General features: G+C 41.5%; 1 protein-coding gene and 2 long non-coding RNA genes across 8 annotated transcripts; 1 reads left to right on the top strand and 2 right to left on the bottom strand.

Moving 5' to 3' along the window:
- Positions 1–307: 307 nt before the first annotated feature.
- LOC144898599 (uncharacterized) lies at positions 308–6,349 on the bottom strand. Of its 4 annotated transcripts, none has more exons than XR_013627482.1 (8): positions 5,948–6,349; positions 4,718–4,966; positions 4,241–4,411; positions 3,939–4,172; positions 1,999–3,041; positions 1,762–1,903; positions 1,507–1,603; positions 308–1,160 (listed from the first exon to the last, which is right to left on the bottom strand). It is a non-coding gene; the product is annotated as an uncharacterized LOC144898599 (long non-coding RNA). The 4 variants fall into 4 exon arrangements; XR_013627481.1 differs by having other exon boundaries at positions 4,241–4,311; positions 5,948–6,305; XR_013627483.1 differs by lacking the exon at positions 3,939–4,172 and having other exon boundaries at positions 4,241–4,311; positions 5,948–6,287.
- Positions 6,350–6,809: 460 nt separating this feature from the next.
- slc23a4 (solute carrier family 23 member 4) lies at positions 6,810–15,605 on the bottom strand. Of its 3 annotated transcripts, none has more exons than XM_058086846.2 (12): positions 15,380–15,605; positions 14,737–14,877; positions 14,013–14,170; positions 11,847–12,006; positions 11,318–11,499; positions 10,654–10,774; positions 10,420–10,576; positions 10,091–10,344; positions 9,854–10,018; positions 9,379–9,487; positions 9,190–9,285; positions 6,810–8,047 (listed from the first exon to the last, which is right to left on the bottom strand). In XM_058086846.2, the coding sequence occupies exons 1-12, from the start codon at positions 15,425–15,427 to the stop codon at positions 7,779–7,781; spliced, it is 1,860 nt and encodes a 619-aa protein (XP_057942829.2). In that variant the 5' UTR covers positions 15,428–15,605; the 3' UTR covers positions 6,810–7,778. The 3 variants fall into 3 exon arrangements, with proteins under 3 accessions (XP_057942829.2, XP_057942830.2, XP_078647316.1); XM_058086847.2 differs by having other exon boundaries at positions 10,654–10,705; XM_078791190.1 differs by having other exon boundaries at positions 10,091–10,576.
- Positions 15,606–18,630: 3,025 nt separating this feature from the next.
- On the top strand, positions 18,631–20,222 carry LOC131138163 (uncharacterized). The gene is made up of 3 exons (XR_013627480.1): positions 18,631–19,088; positions 19,169–19,225; positions 20,080–20,222. It is a non-coding gene; the product is annotated as an uncharacterized LOC131138163 (long non-coding RNA).
- The last annotated feature ends 793 nt before the right edge of the window (positions 20,223–21,015 follow it).

Genomic DNA, 21,015 nt, shown 5'->3' with positions numbered 1-21,015 from the left:
ACTAAAACCTTTCAGTAAATCCAACAAGTCTTTTAATGTTAGAAACTAAGTTATTTAAGGACAACCGACATGATTTACTTCATCCTGCAAACAGTTAATTAAGGTGAACCAACTTCATTTTAATAAAATGGTTCAAGTTCAATTCAGGTGAACCAACTCAATTTTAATAAAATGGTTCAAGTTCAATGAAGTTGTCAATATAATTAATTTAAGCTATTCCAGCTCATTTGTTTTTCATTCCTCATCACAAATATTTCAAATTGTTTTCTCAATTGTTTTTTTTATCAATAACGTTAATTTTATGAACATAAATACAGTTCAGTCAGTTTAATGGTCAAACTTGTTTATTACATATAATCAGTGGTGGAAAGTAACGGAGTAAATTTACTTGAGTACAGATTTTAAGGATTTGTACTTTACTCGAGTAGAAAATTGATTTCATACTCTTACTCGAGTAACATTTTGACAGAGCTACTTTTACTTGTAGTGGAGTAAATTTGACAAGGAGGATTTGTACTCTTACTCAAGTACTGAAGTTGTGTACTCACTCCACCACTGCATATAATGGCCAACTTGTCCAACTGTTTACCATCAAATAAACATGGAGGAGCTCCAAATGAAGACATGAAATCAAATATTACATATTATACATATTTCTTCCTGAAGAATATTGAAACATATTTTACATAGCAGTCATACTTCTTCCAAAAAAGAACACAGAATATATCAAATGTGTACGTATGTATGTAGGTCTAAATATTGACAGCTAACAGCTCAAAAGTAAAAAAAAAAAATGACAAACTAGTCTTCAAAATGATCCTTCAAAGAAATGACTTGTATTAAACTGCATTAAACATAACAGTGAAATTAGAATGCAGCCTAATTTTCAGTGCAGCAGTTTAGCTTTTAGAGACATTACCTTGGGACTTGCTCTCAGAGCATCCAGCTCAAGGAATATCTTTTGAAATACCTCAAAAGTGCTTTTCAGGTAACTCTTTTGGGTAACTCAGGTTGAGTGCATACATTAGTCCCATGAGCAAGGCACATGCTCTTGGGACAGTCAGGCCATCCAGGACTTCTGCTCCCTCAATCACCACTGTTGCGTTGGCTGGTTCAGATGCCCCTCTGCTCACAACAATCTTCATCACTTCATCACCATTCTGGCATAAGTAGATCAGAGTCAACATCAGTGTTTTTTGTCTTATGTAAAAACAAGAATAATGTACAGTGAATCTGCACTTGGGTTAACTTCAGGATTTAACGTGGGCTTTGGGGACGGCTGTTTAGTAGCAAAACAAACATTTTTAATGACATACTTTTGACAAACAAACGCTGCCCATAAAGTTCTGATAAAACGTAGAAAACTTCCACTTTTCACCAAACTTCCTGAATATATCACTGATGGTCCTGATTTTGGTTCCTATCATTCAGTTGCACCCAGTCATTCAGTCTGCCACCCCTAAATACTGCCCAGGTTAAATCCTTGAAGTTGAAGTGTTGGATTACTTAGCAGCTGTTCTTTAAAGAGATCCTCCTCCTGTTCTCTCAGGTACACGATTAGGCTACGGATTGCAGCTTCTCTCCTACTTTCTACCGACTGGTCCTGTAAATAAAATAATACAAGAAAATGAAACAATCTTTAAAAAGATGAATTTATGATTTATTGATTGAAATATTTATTTAACTAACCCATCAACACCTCCTAAAAATAAAGTGATTTTTCTTTCTATTTGAAATGAACCTTGTTACATTTATTTATACCTCTAGCAGCATGTTCTTTATGTGCTGAATCTCCTCCTCTTGAGGACACCAGTGCCATTATTTTTGGGGTATACTGGTCCAGTTTTGCCATGAATGTTCTCTCAAGGCAACCAGCGGTGATCCTTCTGAATTCTTCATTTATCTGTGTAAAATACAAATAAAAAGGTGCAATTTGTTCATGTAGTAAATTGACTGACATAGCACATACTGCAAACCATTTTATAAAACAATATTAACCTGAGTTGCATCGAAAAGAGCCGGCCATCGGTCTCTTATGTCACAGATTTGTGGTGCTTGTGGTGCAACTTCCTGCCTGCGAATGGAGAAAGTCTTTGCCATTTTCTCACTGATGACCTGGCAGTTGTTCCTCTTCTTTACTTCATCAAGGAGCTCCAAAGTTCCTTCTGTTTCTCCTTGTGGGTGAGGAGGTAAATAGTTCACCTCTGCCTGCCCTTCTTGGCTTTTTTTTTGGATATTCTTTGCAGGGGCTTTCTCATGCTCTATGCTCGCTTCTTTCTGAGAGAGTTCACATCAAGCTCAGGGCATCCTAGCCCTCTCCATTTAGATCTATAGCTGGCCATTTTATGTTTTAGTCTTTGTTGCCATGCGTAGCATCCATTATATGACCCTGGTTCTTTAAGGCAAGGATGCTTCTGAATCAGTGCCTCAGCAACATGGTTAAACTGCGCACTAGTGGGGTAAGATGCTTTCAGCCAGCTTCTCAAGGATGTCTGGAGGCAAAGGATTGTGGCAAAGTTGAGCTGAATTCCATCCTTCTTGAAAACTTCATTTCCTGAGGCCAGCACAAGCTCTGTGTCGTAAGCAAAATTAGGTACAGGAAATGTAGTGGGCCAACACTGTGTACGGTGAGTAACCTGTTCAGGTGATGAAAGTGTGATCAGTGTGTCCTGCGATCCAGAGGAACAGCTGCTGCTAGCAGGATGGACAGAGGTCTCAGAATTAGGGAGCGAGGCTACTGATGCACTTTCAAAGGAACTGTCAGTACCCATCAGTAAAGGTCAGAGTAACTGTAGGAGGTTCAACAATGTGAACCACCTTAATGGTATCCTTGTCCTTGGTGTCACTTGTTGAGGTAAGAGAAAAATATTCCTCTCCAAAGTCAGCATCCTTATAATGCAAGGTAAAGTTCCCATCAAGCCCAAATTTCTCCCTCACAATAGACTCAAGTTCATCAGGGATTCCATCCGGTAAGTCCAGTTTGCCAATTTCACGGTCCTGAAGAATGATCCCAAGTTTGGCTTGAGGAGACATCAGGGTATCTATTAGAGAAAACATGACATCAGTTTGGGTTCTAGAATACATGCAGACACATCATATAATCATCATCATTCAGTATGGGAGAAGAATATGACCACTAAAAATGACTCTAGATAAATAAAAGCTTTGGACTTTGAATTTTCATCACATTTATCATATAGTAAACTAGTATGCTGACAAGTACTGGTTGATTCAGTCTCCAAGAAATTTGACATCACACATCCGTGACATTTCCTCATCATCAAACTTCACACCAAGTCTTAGATTTGTGTCCATAAGTATACTTCTACAAAAGCCAATGCAAAGAATCCTATATGCCTGCTTATACTATGATTAAATGTTGAAGACTTTTATTTCTGTGGCAAAGACAAGGATAGGAACAAAGCTTTGTTCACTTGAACATTTCCCCCTGAAGAATAATGTCATAAAAGTCAAACTACAAAGATCTTGTACCATCTTGTTGTCCATCTCGTGTCAGTATTATGGAGCTCATATTTACAACTACTACTAATCATAATTTCAGATCTCCATATTGGCATAGTCATCAAGAGCCTAACATCCTCTCCTCAGCGAGAATCAGTGTGGTCTGGGTTTAAAAGTCTTACCATGCTTCTGGCAAATTGACAAACTAATATTGTCTCATGTTTGATTATAGGTTGAACATTATCACACTTCATCACAAAAATATGATTGGAATACACACATTCAAGGAGTTGTATATTCTCACTACACCTGCAAGTGAAAATGATCATTTGTGCTCAAGTGTGGGGCAAGCACGTTCATTGAAAAAAAACAACAACTTTGTTTTTGTAATGAGACAGTAACCCCATATACAGAGAGGATGATGCCATTTTTGAGGTCTCTCCTATAAACTCAAACAAATGATGAGTTATACTGACCCCTTTGCAATCGATGGTACATTCATGTAGCACTTCTGGGTCACCATATGCTTCCCTGCAACACCGTATGCTGCCATGGGGAAGATGTCAAACAACTTCGGATTTTTGGGATTTTCCAACAGGCATTAATAGCAGTCGCAGTCTGGCTCCTCTCTGTACGTGATTGCAGGATAAAACCAGAAGCAGGAGCAGGAGCAGAGCAGCTTCTGAAAGCTGTTGAACATTTGGCTCTAGCTGTGGGAATATGTCATTTCATCAAGTTTTAACAACCTTTTAAGTGAGAATGTGACCCTGTAGCTTACCTTCATCCAGAAAATTCGGAGAAACGTTTGGTCCTGACATCTCGGAGACATCGTACAATAGAACGTCTTCCCTGTTTTTTTCAAAATAAAAGCTCCCATTACTATGAACATGAAACATGAGCGGTGCTCTTGTTTTGAAACGGCATGTTTAATGTGGCCTTTGAATTACCCCTGGGGACAGATAAAGTTTTTGTATTTGAATTTGTTCAAAAGTTTGCTTCAAAATATACATACATATTTAAGTTAACATTTCTATTTTTCTATTTTCAGCTGGGCCAACTTCTTCAAATAAGTTAACTTGTTTTAATAAGTCAGTGACACAAGTTTATCGTTTTATGTTGAAAAAGCTCTTGATTTTAACTCAACTCAACTAACTAAGCCCATATTTTCAGCTGGACCAACTTCTTCAAATAAGTTACCAACTTGTTATAATAAGTCCATGTAACAACCTTATTCTTCTTGAACAAGTCTTCCTACCTGTGAAGAACACCGACGCCATGTTGTTGATGGTCTGCCAACATGATTACATGAGTCCTTCCCCGGGGGCCGACAGACTGCTGATGGACGCAAAAGGTTGAAGCTCCAGAAAATGCCGTCTTGTGCGTGCAATAGGTGAAACTGTCCACTGGAGAACCTATGGCATCAGATGACGCTCCCATTTGGAGCTCATGTTGAGATAGATGCAGAGGGATCCCACGGGCTGTTAAGCGACAAGCGGCTTTTCATCTGTAACAGAAGTTGTAAGATTAGCTGCTATTCCTTTGCTGTAATGAAATACTCAGTTTTATAAAATTCATTCCTGCATTGAATACTTATAATAATAATAATACATTTTATTTGTATAGCGCTTTTCAAAATACTCGACACTTTACAGAAGAATGGAGTTGAATAAAGTAAGTAAACAGAATAGAAGACACATCAAAATACAACATTCATTGGTTATTACACAGTTAAAACATGAGTAAAAGCGGGGCGGGGCACAGCAGTCAGATATAAAAAATTTAGACATTAAAAACAGATTTAAAGAGGTGGGTTTTGAGTTGTTTTTTGAAGGTGGGAAGGTCAGGGCAAGCACGGAGTGAATGGGGCAAAGAGTTCCAGAGGGTGGGGGCAGCGATGGAGAAGGCTCTGTCTCCCCAGGTTCGGAGCTTGGTTATTGTAATGATGCGGTGTACAGAAGTAAGTTTTTTAGGCGCCATTAAAATAGACCGAATAAGGGAGAAGGGTTATGAGTGTGCTTTCTCTTCCGTTGTCACAATGATGCTCAAATATGAAATCAGCGGCTTACACTCACCTAACAGATGACTCGCCTCTGACGGCAACAGGTTCCGACACAAACTTAACACGCCATGCACGCGACGTAACCAGGACATTAAGGGATTTTCACGTCAAACGAAATATTTCCAAATAAACCACTTTTAGCTTCAGTTGTCATAGACTATGACGAGGGTAGCGAAACATACTTTTAAAATATCGTTGTCAATTTGGGCCAAAGTTGTTCACATTATGTTATGGGTTGCAAATGAACCGCTTGAAACAATTGCTTCTGTCATTTCGAGCATTCTGCGCGCCAATTATGTCCACAAAATGGCGACCTCGGCTTCAGCTCGTCAACTTCGACGTCGTTTATATACTGTATATTGTCCTATTGTCGGAGCGAAACGCCACTATTCGTGCTTCAACGTGACTTAAAACTTTGATACTGACCTTGTAGCTTTGCTTGTGCGGCGTCTGAGTTACATGGCAACTCCAGTGTTCTCCGTCAGGGTGTTGGAACGCCGACTCGATACCGAATTAAATTGGCGCCAATGATGAAAACGATGCTGTTGCAAGACAAACCGTTTACTTCGGCACTTCTCCACGGTCGTGGCGGTGTTAACTGTCACTATTTTCAGCCCCAAACCGTGGTAAGGGGCGGCATGACTTCGTCAGAGAAAGACAGGCGGTTGCCTGCTGCTTCCGGTCAAGTTTCTTTTTCGACGAGCCAGCAACGACAGAACAGCGCGCGCGCACGAGATCCCCCGCACTTCCTGGTTCACGCTCAACCCGCCCCACATAGCTGGCCAAACATATGCCTGCAACAGCGTTGAAACCTTCAAAAACTTAAGCATTACACATGTAATATATTCTCAGGCATTTTCAATAAAGAGTTTCAACAATCACGCCTCTTAGTTTTACAAACAGTAGACGACATTCCCTCTAGAATACTTCAGCTTGGCTGCCAACAGGTTGACACAGCGTAATTGGGACCGTCGGCGCCATGATACGGACCAAACCAGGAAGTGCAAACAGGAAGTTACAGCGCGGATGTGACGTCGTGTTTCACAATGATTTTACACACTATAACAAGAGAAATAATACTTTATACTCCTGAAGCACCTTGGGCACCGTTCGTGGGGTGCTGTAAAAAAAAGCAGGCATTATTTAATTTGTTGGCTTTCACGTCATGTCACCACTTACTGGCGGATCAGTACGGTGGCCTGTGACGGACATACATAGATTATATCAGACTCTATCGCCCTCCTGTGGCCACTTCGAAAACACACAAACGTCTTTTGAAAGTGTACTGTATTTTGGACTAACAAGTATATGTTGAAAGCACACAAATGACACATGATACAGATAACATAGCCAAGAGTTGCATAAAAGTATTTTTATAGCCGGAGGCGGGCCCCAGGCGGGACCAAGCCAAGGCGCTACCCGCGGGCCGTCAGGTCACAAGCAACCTCATCCATCCAAACAACAACCTTCCGTCACATTGAATGGCAACGTATCAAAATCCTTGCAGACCTTCTACCACCAGAGTTGCTGGCTGGCAGATACTGGATGTAGCCTAGTGACTATGGTGTCCTTTATATGATAAGAGTCTATTTTTCCTTCATGTGTGAAAGGATCACATTAAATTGCCCTTAGTAAAAGAAATTTACATCATTATTCTTTTTGTCCACTAAAGGCTGCCAGACTGCCACGTAAAAAAGGTTTTATGCTGTGAAATCATTATGGCTGATTCGAAAGGCCTCTATGTCATTATAGTGTGTGCATTGCCGCTGGACCAACCCCAACACCGCTTGGCTCAAAAAGGCCTGTACCTTTTAAGGAAAGAACATTGACAACATGTGACATTTAACAGGACACCGAATACTATTATCACCCTGCTACCTGTACATTATGTACAAAGTACACCAAACCAACAGTGTGCACAATTAAGGCACTGATAATACTTCACCATCAGAAAATACATTCATCTGATGAAAACTATGAACAAAGCTAAATATACATTTTTGCTCAAGCTTGAAACCTGAAACAAATACATATTTTTTTGACACCGTTTAGTATAAAATGTATAATGTTTTCAAAAAATAGCTGAAAAAATTGACTCCATATATATTTTAAAGTTAATTTCTGTCCATGGAAGAAATCATTGTGCATACTATATATAGTTGGAGGACAAATACATGATTCCAACAGAAGCCTCTCTGCTGCCAGATGTATGTACAGGCAAATCCTCAAAAAGGGGATGCGGATGTGAGTTTGCCACTTAATGAGCAACTCCGATGATAATGTGCGGAGGCTCTGAGGGTGCCAGCATCTGAGTGGGTTCTTGAGTGACCGCCTTTGATTCGCATCCTTCAGGGTGTTTAGGCACACAAGGTGGGCAGAATGGTACATAACGGATCCACGAGCAAGAAGAAAAGTAAGAACTCAGGCCAAAAGGAAGGTCGTACACTTCTCCGCTCTCCAGTGTGTTGCTGGCACTGTCCTCGTGAGCTTTGTTCCAGGCCAGGATGCCTCGTTCCTGCTTTGTTCCTGTAAGATACATGTCAAATATGTGAAAACAGCGGTCTTGCCTGCTGCATTTGTTTACATTTGCTGCACTTCACCCTGTACAGTTTGTGCATTGGATGTGGGAATTGGATTCTTCTTGTTTACTCGAGATGTTTGTCTATAGTGGTTGTGTCCCCCAGGGGTGGTCACAACAGTTGTACTTGTTGTCCGGCCCTGGCAGACAGGTCGTTCGCTTGCCTGGTGGCAAAAGCTAAATAGCTCGTTAGTGGCCACTTGTGGAATGAGACAGTGTTTGGTCTCGCCAATGTAGAGGTCACTACACTGGATTGCATAAACAATATTGCTGACTTTGCTTCGTGGGTTTTGTCTCGGGGTGGACCGCCTTTTGCTTTTCACCTATTGTCTACCCCAAATATTCTCTCATTCCACCAGAAAAGTGGCCACTAATGAGCTGTCTTGCCACCGGATTGCCACGCGGGGCATGCGTTAATAACTTTCTTGTGATCACCACCCATCGGAAACATAAATACTCTCTATTTGTGTCCACACTGGAAGTGAAACATCTTCAGCAAACAAGACCGGTCCTAAACAATAATAATGTAATGACCCGATATCCGTGACCGACTGTTCAGACCGGCTCTTTCAGCAGAGCAAAGTCCACCCTGGTTCGACCAGCTGTGAAATAATGCAAAGAGTCTCAAGTATGGTTTACAATTTCATATTAAAAGGGGGGTTAATACCAGCAATTACAATGCTAGCTCTGGAGAGAACGGACAAGCCGCCGACCGAGGTTTACCCAGGTCCGGAAACTTCCCATTGTTGTGTTTGTTGGTGTGTTGTGTTGGTCGCTCTGTTATGAACAAGTGCAATTACAATATAGCATCACTTGTCCAAAACAGAGTGGAAAATATTCCATTCCTGACAATGTCTTGCCATCTTGTCTGTGCTATTCGCTTGCTACGCCGCCGTGCTTACACGTAAAACTTGAGCAAGAGGTCTAGGACATTGAGCTGCAGCTGCAGATATCCGCTATACATACCGTATATAAGCTGACACAATCAGTGAATGTTCTTTTCCGTTCGCCGGCAAAGCAGAACCAATCAAATATTGAATATTTCATACAAACATCTGCTGTACATAGTGTGCTAAAAAAGAGTGCTAACCTGGAACAGTGTTGTCTAATAAGAAGCCAAAGAAGCCTCCGACAAACATACTAGTTGTGAACAGAACCTGCAGCAACTGGTCCACCGCAGCCACTCCTGCATACAAAGACACCAGGACGACCAAACAGTTTAAACTGCTCATCGACCGTAACATAATAATAATAATAACAAACATAATAATAAGCATACCTGTGGAAATAACTGCAGGGTTCTTCACTATCCAGTTCGGTATGACCAGACCCGAGAACATGGAGAAGCCAAAAACGAAGATATTGCGAGATGAATTTAAATCTGCATACTAAAAGTAAACAAAAAACATAAAAAACACACAACAATATAGTATTCCGTACACCCATCACAGGTGTGAATGTTTTATGGCCCATCATTTGGGACTTTTTATGATATGATTGACAGCTTTTTTTCAGGGACGTACATCTTCCATGACTTTTAAATGCAAAAATCTGTTTTTTTTTTGGGATACATACAGTCACCTTCACTGATGTTTTTTCACCCAGCATTAAAAGTTCTCACTTTGTTTGGTGGCCCTTGAACATACACGATACTTTCAAAGTTTTGATGCTAATTTCAGAGTGTGAGAGATTGAAAAACAATTGTTACAGACTGACCCGATTGTGATATCAGATGCTTGCGGCGGCGTGCTCACCTGCAGAGTTGAAATTCCTGCTGCAGAAATGACCCCGAACATAACCATAAACATCCCCCCGATGACGGGTGATGGAATGGTGGAAAATATGGCTCCCACTTTGCCGAACACGCCCATGACTATCATGAAGACGCCCCCGGCGACAATCACCGTGCGACTTCCAACCTGCAGCCGGTAATGAAGGCCTCTCATTCAAGCCAAAGCACAGGTTGCCGGATCAAGCCTCCCTTGGTTTACCTTTGTGATGCCGAGGGCTCCTACGTTCTCGCTGTAAGAGGTGGTACCGTTTCCTGTCCCCCAGGCTCCGGCCAGCAAAGACCCCAGCCCCTCGATTCCGATCCCCCTGTTGATGGCATGTTTAGGCGGAGGTGGAGCCCCCGATAGCCTGGCGCACGCATGGTAGTCCCCGACAGACTCTATCATGGAAGAAATCACACCTGCCAAAATGCCAACCACCCCCGCCAGACTCACGGTGGGCGGCCCCCATTGGCCTAAGGGAACACAAAGGGTCTTGTTATGCAAAACATGGAATCGTTTGCCTGTTTTAATGTAAAACGTTTTCTTACCGGGGTACGGGAACAGGATCCAAGGGGCTTTACCTACTACATCTCCCTTTATGTCAGTACGAGCCAAGTAACCGTACCTGCCCGGATCCGAGGGAAGGGCATTAAAGGTAGTTAAAATGTAGCAGAGCAGCCAGGACAAGGCTATTCCCAGCAGGACCTAAAGGGATGAACAAAGCATCGGTGTTACTCTTAAGAGAGCAGGTGGACTTTAATGGGGTTTTTTTTTCAACATACTGGGAGAATCTGGAAGACGTAAACACGGCAGGAGTGTAATTTCTTATCCTTGCTGTATGTTGGGAAAGATATGGGAATATGACGAAGGTACTGTGAGAAAACGATGATCAGTACAGTGGTCCTAAAACAAACAAGCAGAATATTCACAATATAGTTGATCGGATGACACATTCACAAAATATGAAGATATATGACGGGTCTCGGAAGCTTTTAACATAATGTGCTCCTCCGCTTTACAGCATACTTTACTGCAGTTCCAGGAACGCTTGGAACATGTAGTAAGTTAATAACATTGTACATGTACACTCCTGATCAAAATTTCAACAACACGTTTTACCAACAAATAAACTGACAAATGGCCTATTTCACATTAATGCTTGTTTGGAATAAATGTATTGTTTTAGTCCTAGTTATTCATTTGGCATTTTCTAACTTCATTTGGAAGATTTTTAAAATGTCAATTCTGGCCATTTTTGAAATGGTCTTCAAATTTGGATCAGGGGTGGGTGGATTTAGTGCTTCTTTTTTTTCGGGTCGGGCTGTCCATTTTGATATTTGCACACACTTTTACCATCAAATCTTAGTACCATCTAAAATGGAGCCCAATTAGAGATAAAGCAAGGCCAAGCAAGGTGATCGGGTGCAAAAGTCCATAAACGCTTACAAGGCGGAAATGCCCCAGTGGTTTCCAGCACTGGTACCGGCAGAGTCAAAAAGGGACAGTCCGATGAGAGAGATGGTGGGTGCGATGGTGAGAGGTCCAATGAAGCGCATGAAGATGCCGATCAGACCAGAAAATCCAACAACCACCTGGAAGAGCGAGCCCACCATGATAGACCCCTGGAGCTGGAGAAAAACATGGTGGTTGCACACAATTATATCCTTCCGTTGCTTAATTCAGAACAACAAATACCATCATTTCCAGTGTGGAAGCTGCACCCGTGTACAAGCCACAACCACTACATTTGGACAGAAAAAACAGATTTCTTTCCATTTGCAGGAGGCCATTACTCCATATAAACATCTGACTCATGGTGTCATCCTAGAGGTTATGCTAAAATCATCACACACACACACACACACACAAACTTAACACTCAAAAGCTAGCTTGGAAATAAGTAAGACAAATAAATAAAACAACTTATACCCGTACACGCTGATCTGTACTGCCATACTGTCCCCCGTTTACTTACCGCCCTCATCCTGCTCTGCCACACTTCTATGAATTCACTAGAGGACGTGTTGACGAGGGTTGCATTCTGTGTCCAGGAAGGACAGGTCCACTCTGGCATGGACAGCATCGCCATGGACGGTGCCAGCAATGTGAATGTTCCACCTTGGAGAATCGGCAGGCTGTAAACCCACAAGAGAAGACAGGAAGCAGGAAAGGTAGGACATTTACTTCGTTTCATTCACGTCCCGTCAAGAGTGATCCCATCCTACTAGATTGAGCATATACAGTCAATCAGCTGAATCGTCACTTATTATTATTATTATTATTACTACTCGTATTACTTATTTACTTGCATTATGCATTTTTAGGATTGTTACTGATCATAGTTTGATCCCTGCCACTCCTGAAATATACACAATATAACTTCTTCAAGGGGAACTATTATGCTCATTTTTTCTGCCTTTGGTTTGAGTTGTGGTCTCTTATAGAGCAGCTACACACAATAACCCGCACAGAAAACTTTTGGGGATTTTGACTTGGAAGTATTTTGACTTAAATGCACATGGCTTTCAAAATACTTGCTAGGTATTACCATGTGCTCATTAGACCGCAGAATGCTGACGGGGGCCGAGCGATATTGAGTGTCTTTAATGAGATCACATTAAATCAACAAAGGCAGGTATAAGGAAGCAAACTAAGGGCGCTGCTGGTAGCAGGAGGCTACACGGTAAAGAAAGTCCTCTGGCTGAGGGGCAGGGACAGCTGGATGAGATGGGGAAGCTGGGAGAACAGTTGTGGCATGCGACAGCTTCTGGGATGGAGAGTGAGAAGAACCAGGGGCTCCTGGCTGCCTCCGCTCAGCCTAAGTAGGAGGGTAGCAGGGCCAGTTCAAATGCTCGGCCACAATAATCATCATTTTAATGTTCATAGAACCAGGTGTGTCCAAATCATCACATTAAAAAAAAAGTCGGAACAACATCTAGCTTCCGTTCCAATAAAACCCAATGAAATGTGTGCTGTTTTTCTTTCTACTCCCAGGAATTTGGGGGAAGACAAAAAAGCATCAGTGGCCCCGAGCCAGCGGAATGTGGGTTTAGCAAGAACAAGATTCCATAGATAATAAGTAGGCAATGCTTTCTCCTAATCCTGCTTCCACACCAATGTTCAGCATGACGGACAATGCACAAGTACAAATCCACATTTGCAAAACCGCCTTGGAATTCATGGCTTTCCCTGCAGCCGCTTCAAAAACAGATATTCTTGCTAGTACTTCAAATAATAGTACTTGAAATATTCCTTCATCCTGATGACAGGTCTTTCCAATATTTTAGACTTCTCATTATTGAATTAGGTGATGAAATATTACAAACGTTGTTCTGCTAATGACTTATTTTTAAGTGCGGTATTTTTCATACAGCTATTATACATGCCTGCTGAGCTGAAAACTGCAACGGGGGTTTCAACTGATTTGCATTGTTTTTCATACAATAACAATCCTGAGAAAGTTTTCAGCGGAAAGGCTCAACCGCAAGCAGCAGTACTGTTAATCCTGCTCAACTGCTGTTATTCTGTGGACTAAACAGTCGTTGTAACACGGGAAATTAGGTACCCGTGCATAATAGGATGGATGTTCCTTACGCCATGTGCTGCGTGTTTACGCTGCAATTCTGAATTCAAGAACCGCCAACATCTGGCACTGTAAACAGTACGTCTCAACTCCACAGTTTACAGGGCACACACATTTATGTCTCATAGACAGGGGTCCATTAAGGGGGGCGCCATTAAGGGACTTCATCTCATTTCAAGCATGATGACGTCCCACAGTGGACAAAAGTCCCTTTGATGGAGGCATCTCTGTGTGTTCCTGGAGGAAGAAGATGACCTGGGTCCATTCAAGGGGGGTGCCGATAAGGGGCCGCCCTCAATGGCACCCCTGCCTGATTTTGCCTTTATTTATTACATTTGTAGTACCAGACCTTAGTTTTTGGTATTGATGGTGTTTGCTGATTTCATAACCCCATCCGAGACTTGAGAATTTCAATGAAAGGCAAAAGTTACATCATCAACCCAATCGTTATTATGGTACATCGACTTTTTCTTCAATTTTCATTTGTCGCATGGCACCAGATGTTTCTGATGGAATATATGCTCCTCGGCTGGGAATCGGTGATTTAGTCCCACTTACCGGATGCCAAAGGTGACCTGGAGCAGAGTGCAGATACCAGACACGAAGAAGATGGTGCTGATCAGGTAACTCTGCGTGAGGCCGTCATGTTGAAGACACAAGCCTTGTGAGAGAATCAGCGGGATGGCAATGATCCCTCCAAATGCTGTCAAGCAGTGCTAAGGAAGGATCAAACAATAATATTCTGTCATTATACCATTTTTGTACACCCTCGTTCTTTCTTGGAGTTCCCAATTCAGTGATGCCTGAGTCCGAGCTGAGTTTCCGAGTCTGACTCGAGTCAAAGTCGCATGACTCCACTACACACCTTTGGTCAAAGACAAAATGAATTGATTTCAAACAGTCTGAAGTGAGCGGAAAACAGAAAAGGAGTTTTTTTTGGTAACGGGGCAGACCTTTCTCTGAAAAGGAACAATGAAGGGACGCTAGTGTAGAAGCTAATATAGTAGATCAAGCTGAACACATAACTCGCCCACTCCTTGACTCAGACATCATGTGTGACTGAAACTAATTCTACAATGAAGTCCACGTGTACAAAACCAAGCTAGTTTAACCAACCGTGAAGAAGATGAACCTCAGGTGGCCCCTCATGTGATAAATAATACTAACAGGGCCGCATGAGTCTGCAAGAATTGTCAAAACCCATTTTCTAACTACCAAGATTATTTTTCCCTCACATGCAGACCCCTCATGGTCATGCTCTGCGTTATGCGTATGTACGTACCTGTATACCGAGAAGGACACACAAGTACCAAGGCGGTACATCGGTCACGCAGTAGGCCAGCTTGCTGCGCTCGTGGTCCACGGAGGTGTCGACTTCTTCTTCGAGTTTTGTGTCTTGTAGGTCACAGAAATGCCCTTCAAGCTTCAATGCAGTCAAAAACATATCTCAGAAAGAAAACAATGTTGGGTATAGACTCCATAATTCTGAAATTCAAAGTAGCGTGCTTGGATATTCTTCATGTTGTGGTGACTATATAGCCTTAGAGTGGTCATCTTCAACGTATACTTTAAGATGAGACTGTTAAGACTGTCAATATCAATCATATTTACAGCGCCGCATTCCTGAGAAGGTTGGACTTTGTGTAAACTTGATGTTTTTATGACTAAATAGCTTGATGCTTATCTGTCTTAAAGGATGATTTCTAGCTTGCATCAGCAACAAGGTATTTACGTGCCTCCTTGGTATTACATGTGATTTTACAGACAGACAATTCATAACATACTTGTGGTTGAAGTTTACCAAACAGATTAACTCACAATATGTTGCAATGATTGAATTATTTCTACGTGTTATGGTCATGGCCTACAATACATGACATTAGCTTAATAGGTATTCCCCGTGGTAAATAAATAAATGTACTCACTGCAAATGCGTAGTTGTCAAGCCCGTTACTTTCCTTTTCTGGAGCCATGTCAACTTCAGGTGGCTTTCTGAGTCCCACAGATGTAAGAAAGACGAGTTAAGAACTGAGAAAACGTCCGATGGAAAGGCGACAACGAAACGGAGCACCGAGAGAGTGAGGAGGCAGGAGAGGGAGGCGAAGGGCATTGAAGGAGGCAGCAGCAGAGCAGAGTTCAAACATGGGACTGCTGTGCCACCCGCAGCTCATGTGAAGCCAATTACAACAGTAACAGCAGCTGACCCGCCCGCCACTGGCACCCGGGGACGCGCCATTCAATGTGGCGGCAGGAATCTTTCATTCATGGCGTACCCCCCCCCCCCCCCCCCCGTATTTCACATTTTTTACTAATAGCGTACTCGGTTCGTAAACAAAACTAAATGTGCTTTCGTGATTGCTTCTGCAGACACTTAAATTGACCCGGCTAGCATATACTTAGACCTGCACAGCCCCGTATTAGTATGAAGTGTTATTTCAAAGTAAGTGTACTTGGCTTATAGTGCTAATATACCATAAGTATACTGAGCTAATGCTGGCAATTCTAGGACAAGTACCGTATTTTCTGGACCATAAGTCGCTCCAGAGTACAAGGGTATTTTATTTTACAAACTATTTAACCAAAATAGACATTAGGTCCTTTTGGAAGGCAAGTTCTAACAATAAAAGTAAGTAAGTAAGATATGCTAACACAATGCTAGCACAATGGTCAGTGTTTGGGTTGATTAGCTCCAGTACATGTATAGACATACTAGTATTTAAGTACAGTATAGCTCAGTATAGCCATGCATTGTAGGTCTGGTACTCGTGATGTGAAAGTATAATGACGAGGGAACATGTTTTTGGCAGTCAAGTCTTCTTAACTTACTAATTACTACTTACTAATAACTCACACGTGCTGCCGGACTAGCACATGATCCAGAGAAACCATTAAGGTTAACTTAGTTTCCTTATGTGCACCAGGCTATTTCCCTCAAAATTATATTAAATAGCTTTATTGGTCTGATAGCAGTCCGCATCTCTTCAGTTACTGTGAGACGTTCCGAAGACAGAGTTTTATTTTCTCACGCCAACGTCGGGTTTGCTTATTCCAAATCTTGGTCCAAATCGAGAATTTAGGTCAAACCTTGACATTTATATACAAATTGCTACCAATTACAGGCTTGTCACGCCCTTCAGTCTTCTGACGCATTTATTCAGACATGTGACTGAAATCATTTGGGGTCTGAAAAGTGCCGTAAAGGTTTTTCCGAGCTAATTGTCTTGACGTTCCTGTAGAAAGAGCATCATACAGAATCTGGGGAAATAAAGCTCACATGAAGGGAGCATGATGACCTCACTGGACGCTCAACTGTGACTGCATGCCGTTTGCGTGTGTCACTGTCTATGCCGTGGAGTGACTTGACTATATATTATTTCTCGGGAAGAACTGTTGGAATATTCTTTGCTTCAGATGACAATAAACCAAGAAGGGAAAGAGGACAGTGAGGATAGAACGCAGAGGTCGCATGAACGACGACAACAACAAGCAAAGCATAAGGAAGAAAAGAATCACGTGCGTCCTGAAATACAAACGCCCGCTAAGCTGTGTGACTGATTGACATGAAATTCAATTCTCATGTCCATCAAGACAGGAAGGTTCAAAAATGGACTATGCTGTGAAACATACAGGTGGGACGGCATTTTGGCTTGCAGGTGGCATTTTTCGGGGATTTGCGGCGTACCTGAACAAACCCCTCCCAGGGAATCGGCCTCATCACCGATTGCATGACGGTGAAGATACCATGACAGTGAACAACATAGCACGACAAGGAAGGAACCACCGTGACAGTAAATAAACCGTGACACTGCGGCTACCAAGACAGTGAATGCACCACCATGCTGAAAAATGTTCACACAAAATACGTTTTGATATTTTTACACTCACAAAGCTCTTCTAAAAGCATATTTATGACTATTTCAAACATTGGTTGGCTCCAATTTGGGTGAAAGAGGTGGAAAACATGATTGACTTCAAGAAATAAGTCAAAACAAAGCAAAGCCTCACGTCTTCAATGACGGTAAAAGAAACTTCAAATGTTGATTGATCACTTTCCTTCATCATTTTCTATGTATTTAGATGCATTCCCCGCATGTACAACTATAACTGGGAAACTATATTTTTGTCACTATGGATAATTCATTGGATTTATATTGTTTGATTAGTTTCACATCCACTTCAGTTAGAGTTGGACCTTCTGGTGCCAATTCATTTTTATTTAGTAAATTAACTCTAAAAAAAAAGTGTTATAGGCCTTAGGAGTGGTATGTGCTGTGTTTGTGTTGCCATGAAAATATGTGTTGCTGGGTAGCGGGAGTGAAAAAGAAAGTCAAAAATCAAAAGTCCAAACCCCCATGGTGGCAGAGCTGTTGGGGGTTCCTTGGGCGTGGGGTGTCGCCGTGGCAGTAGCCCGTGTTAGGGGATGTGGTGCTTCACACCGCAGTAGTGAAGGAACACTAATAATAAACACACCTTGACAGTGAAGGCCACATGCCAGTGAATGCTTCTTGACAGTGAAAGCACCATGACGCGGCATTTGCTGCTCGTGCCAAGCTAACGTTAGCCTTAGCTAACCTAGCCGCCTAGCTGGTTGGAAAAATGTCTACTAGCAAAAGAATAAAGAAGCGAAAGCTCACAGAGGAACCTGTGGACAAAGTGAGGAAGGTGAGGAAGGTGGCTGGTTATTACTCTGTATTCATATATTAAGGAATACAGGTGGAATAATTGTGTGCTTGTGAAATTGTGTTTAGTCAGATTCCTTTGGGTCCAAGTGGGAGTGGCACGGCCTGTTGCTTTTCTTAAAAAAATGTCTTGAGTCATATTTTCACATACATTTCAATGGCATCATCCAACAGTGATACAAGTCTACATGTACATACGTATGTACATACAGCAAGTAAGCCGGCAACAGCTCCCTGCACACACCACTAGAGGTCAGTATCGGCTTTTTAAAGCGTTGTTTCTGAGAGCTGAAGTGAAGTGTGGGAAGCTGAGAAGAGCCGAGGTCATAAAGATTATCATTTCAATAAATCCATTGATAAGAGGTAAATAAAGGAACAGCCCTTCACATCACGTACGTTTTACAACTAAATCAATAACGACAGTAATGCATATGCTGCTGTAAGGTGAACTATCACTGCTCCCCAAGACTGTGTGATAAGGTGCCAATGTCATGATCAGTGTGTGAGTTTGCTCTTTGGGGACACAGACAAGAACACTCCACAACGGATGCTGATTATAGTTTACCTAGTAGTGCTATGTAGAGTCGCTCCACCTCCGTCGTGATCACGTGATGCGGGTGAAACACAGGCCAAGGGGGGTAGGAGGGCAACTTGAATCTCCTCATCTTTCAAGGAGCAGAGTGCAAGATAAGTACCAAATAGAGGAGGAAGTCACAACAGAGTTTTCTAAAATAGTTGTTGCTGTTTTTGGAGGTTTTGTCCTTCAAAGAAATCCTGGACATGTGGGACAAAGATCATCCAGAGAAAGGATCAAGTCAGGAGCCACGCAAACATTTTTCTCATTCCATAGAGGAGATTCTGAGGAAGCCCGATGGTATCAGAGGAGAAGCAAGAGCTCATGGCACTTGGTCTGTTATTAAGAACACCAGGATATCTAACCATCATTTACATACAGGTATGCTTTCCTAATCATTCCAAGTGTGGCATGCTTTTACATCAACATTTTATCATCACTAATGTGTTTGTTCCCTATAGAAAGTCCGCAAATCAGACGCCTTGAAGAGGCTGCAAAGTCCAGTACAGACTGTGCAAGTGAGTATTTTTCAGGTTCAGTAAATTATTAGTGTAGTAAACATTTAGTATTTACTTACTGTATATTCTCTGGTTATTAATGGCAGCGACTGCTGCTCTCAAGGCTCTTGTCTTTGCATATGTGTGACAAAAAGGACTTTTTGTCAATGGTCTCATAATATATATTTCAGATGTGTACACTTTTTTCAAGCATTGTCATTTCAGTCCAGAACAAAGTTTGTAAGGTGTTTTTTACTTGTAATAATACAACTCTTTTAGACTTTATGCTCATGAATACTGTATTTGACATTTTCTTTTAAAAATGTCTTTCTTCCTCATGCTACAAAAATGAGGCTGTTTTTTGACATAAAATGATGACATTCTAAGAAAATTAAAATTTCTTCTCTTTAACTTTTTCTCATAATTCTTGTCAAATGACTGCTATTTCTAAATTACAGTATTTTTATTCATAGTGTTTCATTTTTTCCTGTTTTCGTTTTTCTTTCTTTCTTTTTTTTTTATTATATTTTTATATTGTGCAGCGAGCGGGCCACTGACAAAATAGCTGTGGCCCGAATATGAGATGCCGCATGTTGGACACCCCTGGGTTACAGGGTTCCAACCAATATTTTTTTCAATAAAAAACAATGTTGTTGTGTGATTGTTATATGAAATATTCCAAGGTTTAAAAGGTTTTTTCTTTCACTAACTGCAACTTTTTCTCGTATTTGTACATATGTTCGCTATTTCTTATGACAACACTTCCTTGCTAAATGTTCCGACATTTCAACGTTGTGGCTTTCTACGTTTGTCTCTTTAATAGATGACTGCATGATGGAGATAGTGGTTAGAGTCTCCCATCTCTTTCTTTCCAGGTGTGAGAAAAAAGAGGCAAACCAGGGTCACCTTTACACCATTCCAGGTGCAGGAGCTGGAGAATGCGTTCCGGCAGACTCACTACCCTGACGTGAACACCAGAGAGCAGTTGGCCTCATGTCTGCACCTCAATGAAGGACGCATACAGGTGTGAAAACATTATTGGTCACAGCAGTGATTGCTGGGGTTACATTCTGATGTAATAATGTGCCAATAAAATAAAGCTGTAACATATAATACAATATCTGAGCATATCATTGTTACAACTGTTTTGATAAGATATTTCAGCTCAAAAGGTCAGAGGCACAACAGCATGAGTTTAGAGCAAACCTTGGCCTGTTTGTTACTGATATACACAGTATATGATGATGTAGTATTTGACGCAAACATATTCACATTGAATATATTCCTTCTACAGATCTGGTTTCAGAACCGTCGTGCGAAATGGAGGAAAAGTCAAACACTAAAGGATATTCGGCAATCTATTCATCCCCAGCACTATTATGAGGTATCTCTTCATGCTAGATGTAGCGACTTTTCAGACACTGGAAAGGACTTAGCGCCTACAAGCAACATTAGCAACTGTAAGCTAAAAGGTGTCCCAAGGATTCATCTGGATGATGTTGTAACTTGACTCTGTAGCAGCTGAAAGTATGCTTGAAAACTCTTGGAAAATAATTTGTCAGGAAAATGAATGCATGCCCAAAAAACAATACAACAGCTAACAAAAAAATTATATTTTTGAAAGGAACATAGGAGAGAAGTGAAAAATATCAATCTCATCACTCTAGCACGGATCCGATACCACCCTTGGTATCGTTATAGTACGATACAACCCCTACAATGCAGGGCAGTTCAACAACAGTATTAAATATATTGTTAAATGAATTCTAGTCAAAACTAAGCATGAGTGAATATAGAAAATGTAATATAGC

Source organism: Doryrhamphus excisus, linkage group LG6 (genome assembly GCF_037039965.1).
Source record: "Doryrhamphus excisus strain RoL-2023G ecotype Guam linkage group LG6, RoL_Dexc_Guam_v1.1, whole genome shotgun sequence".
NCBI lineage: Eukaryota > Metazoa > Chordata > Actinopteri > Syngnathiformes > Syngnathidae > Doryrhamphus > Doryrhamphus excisus.
This window is presented reverse-complemented; position numbering and strand designations above follow the sequence as displayed.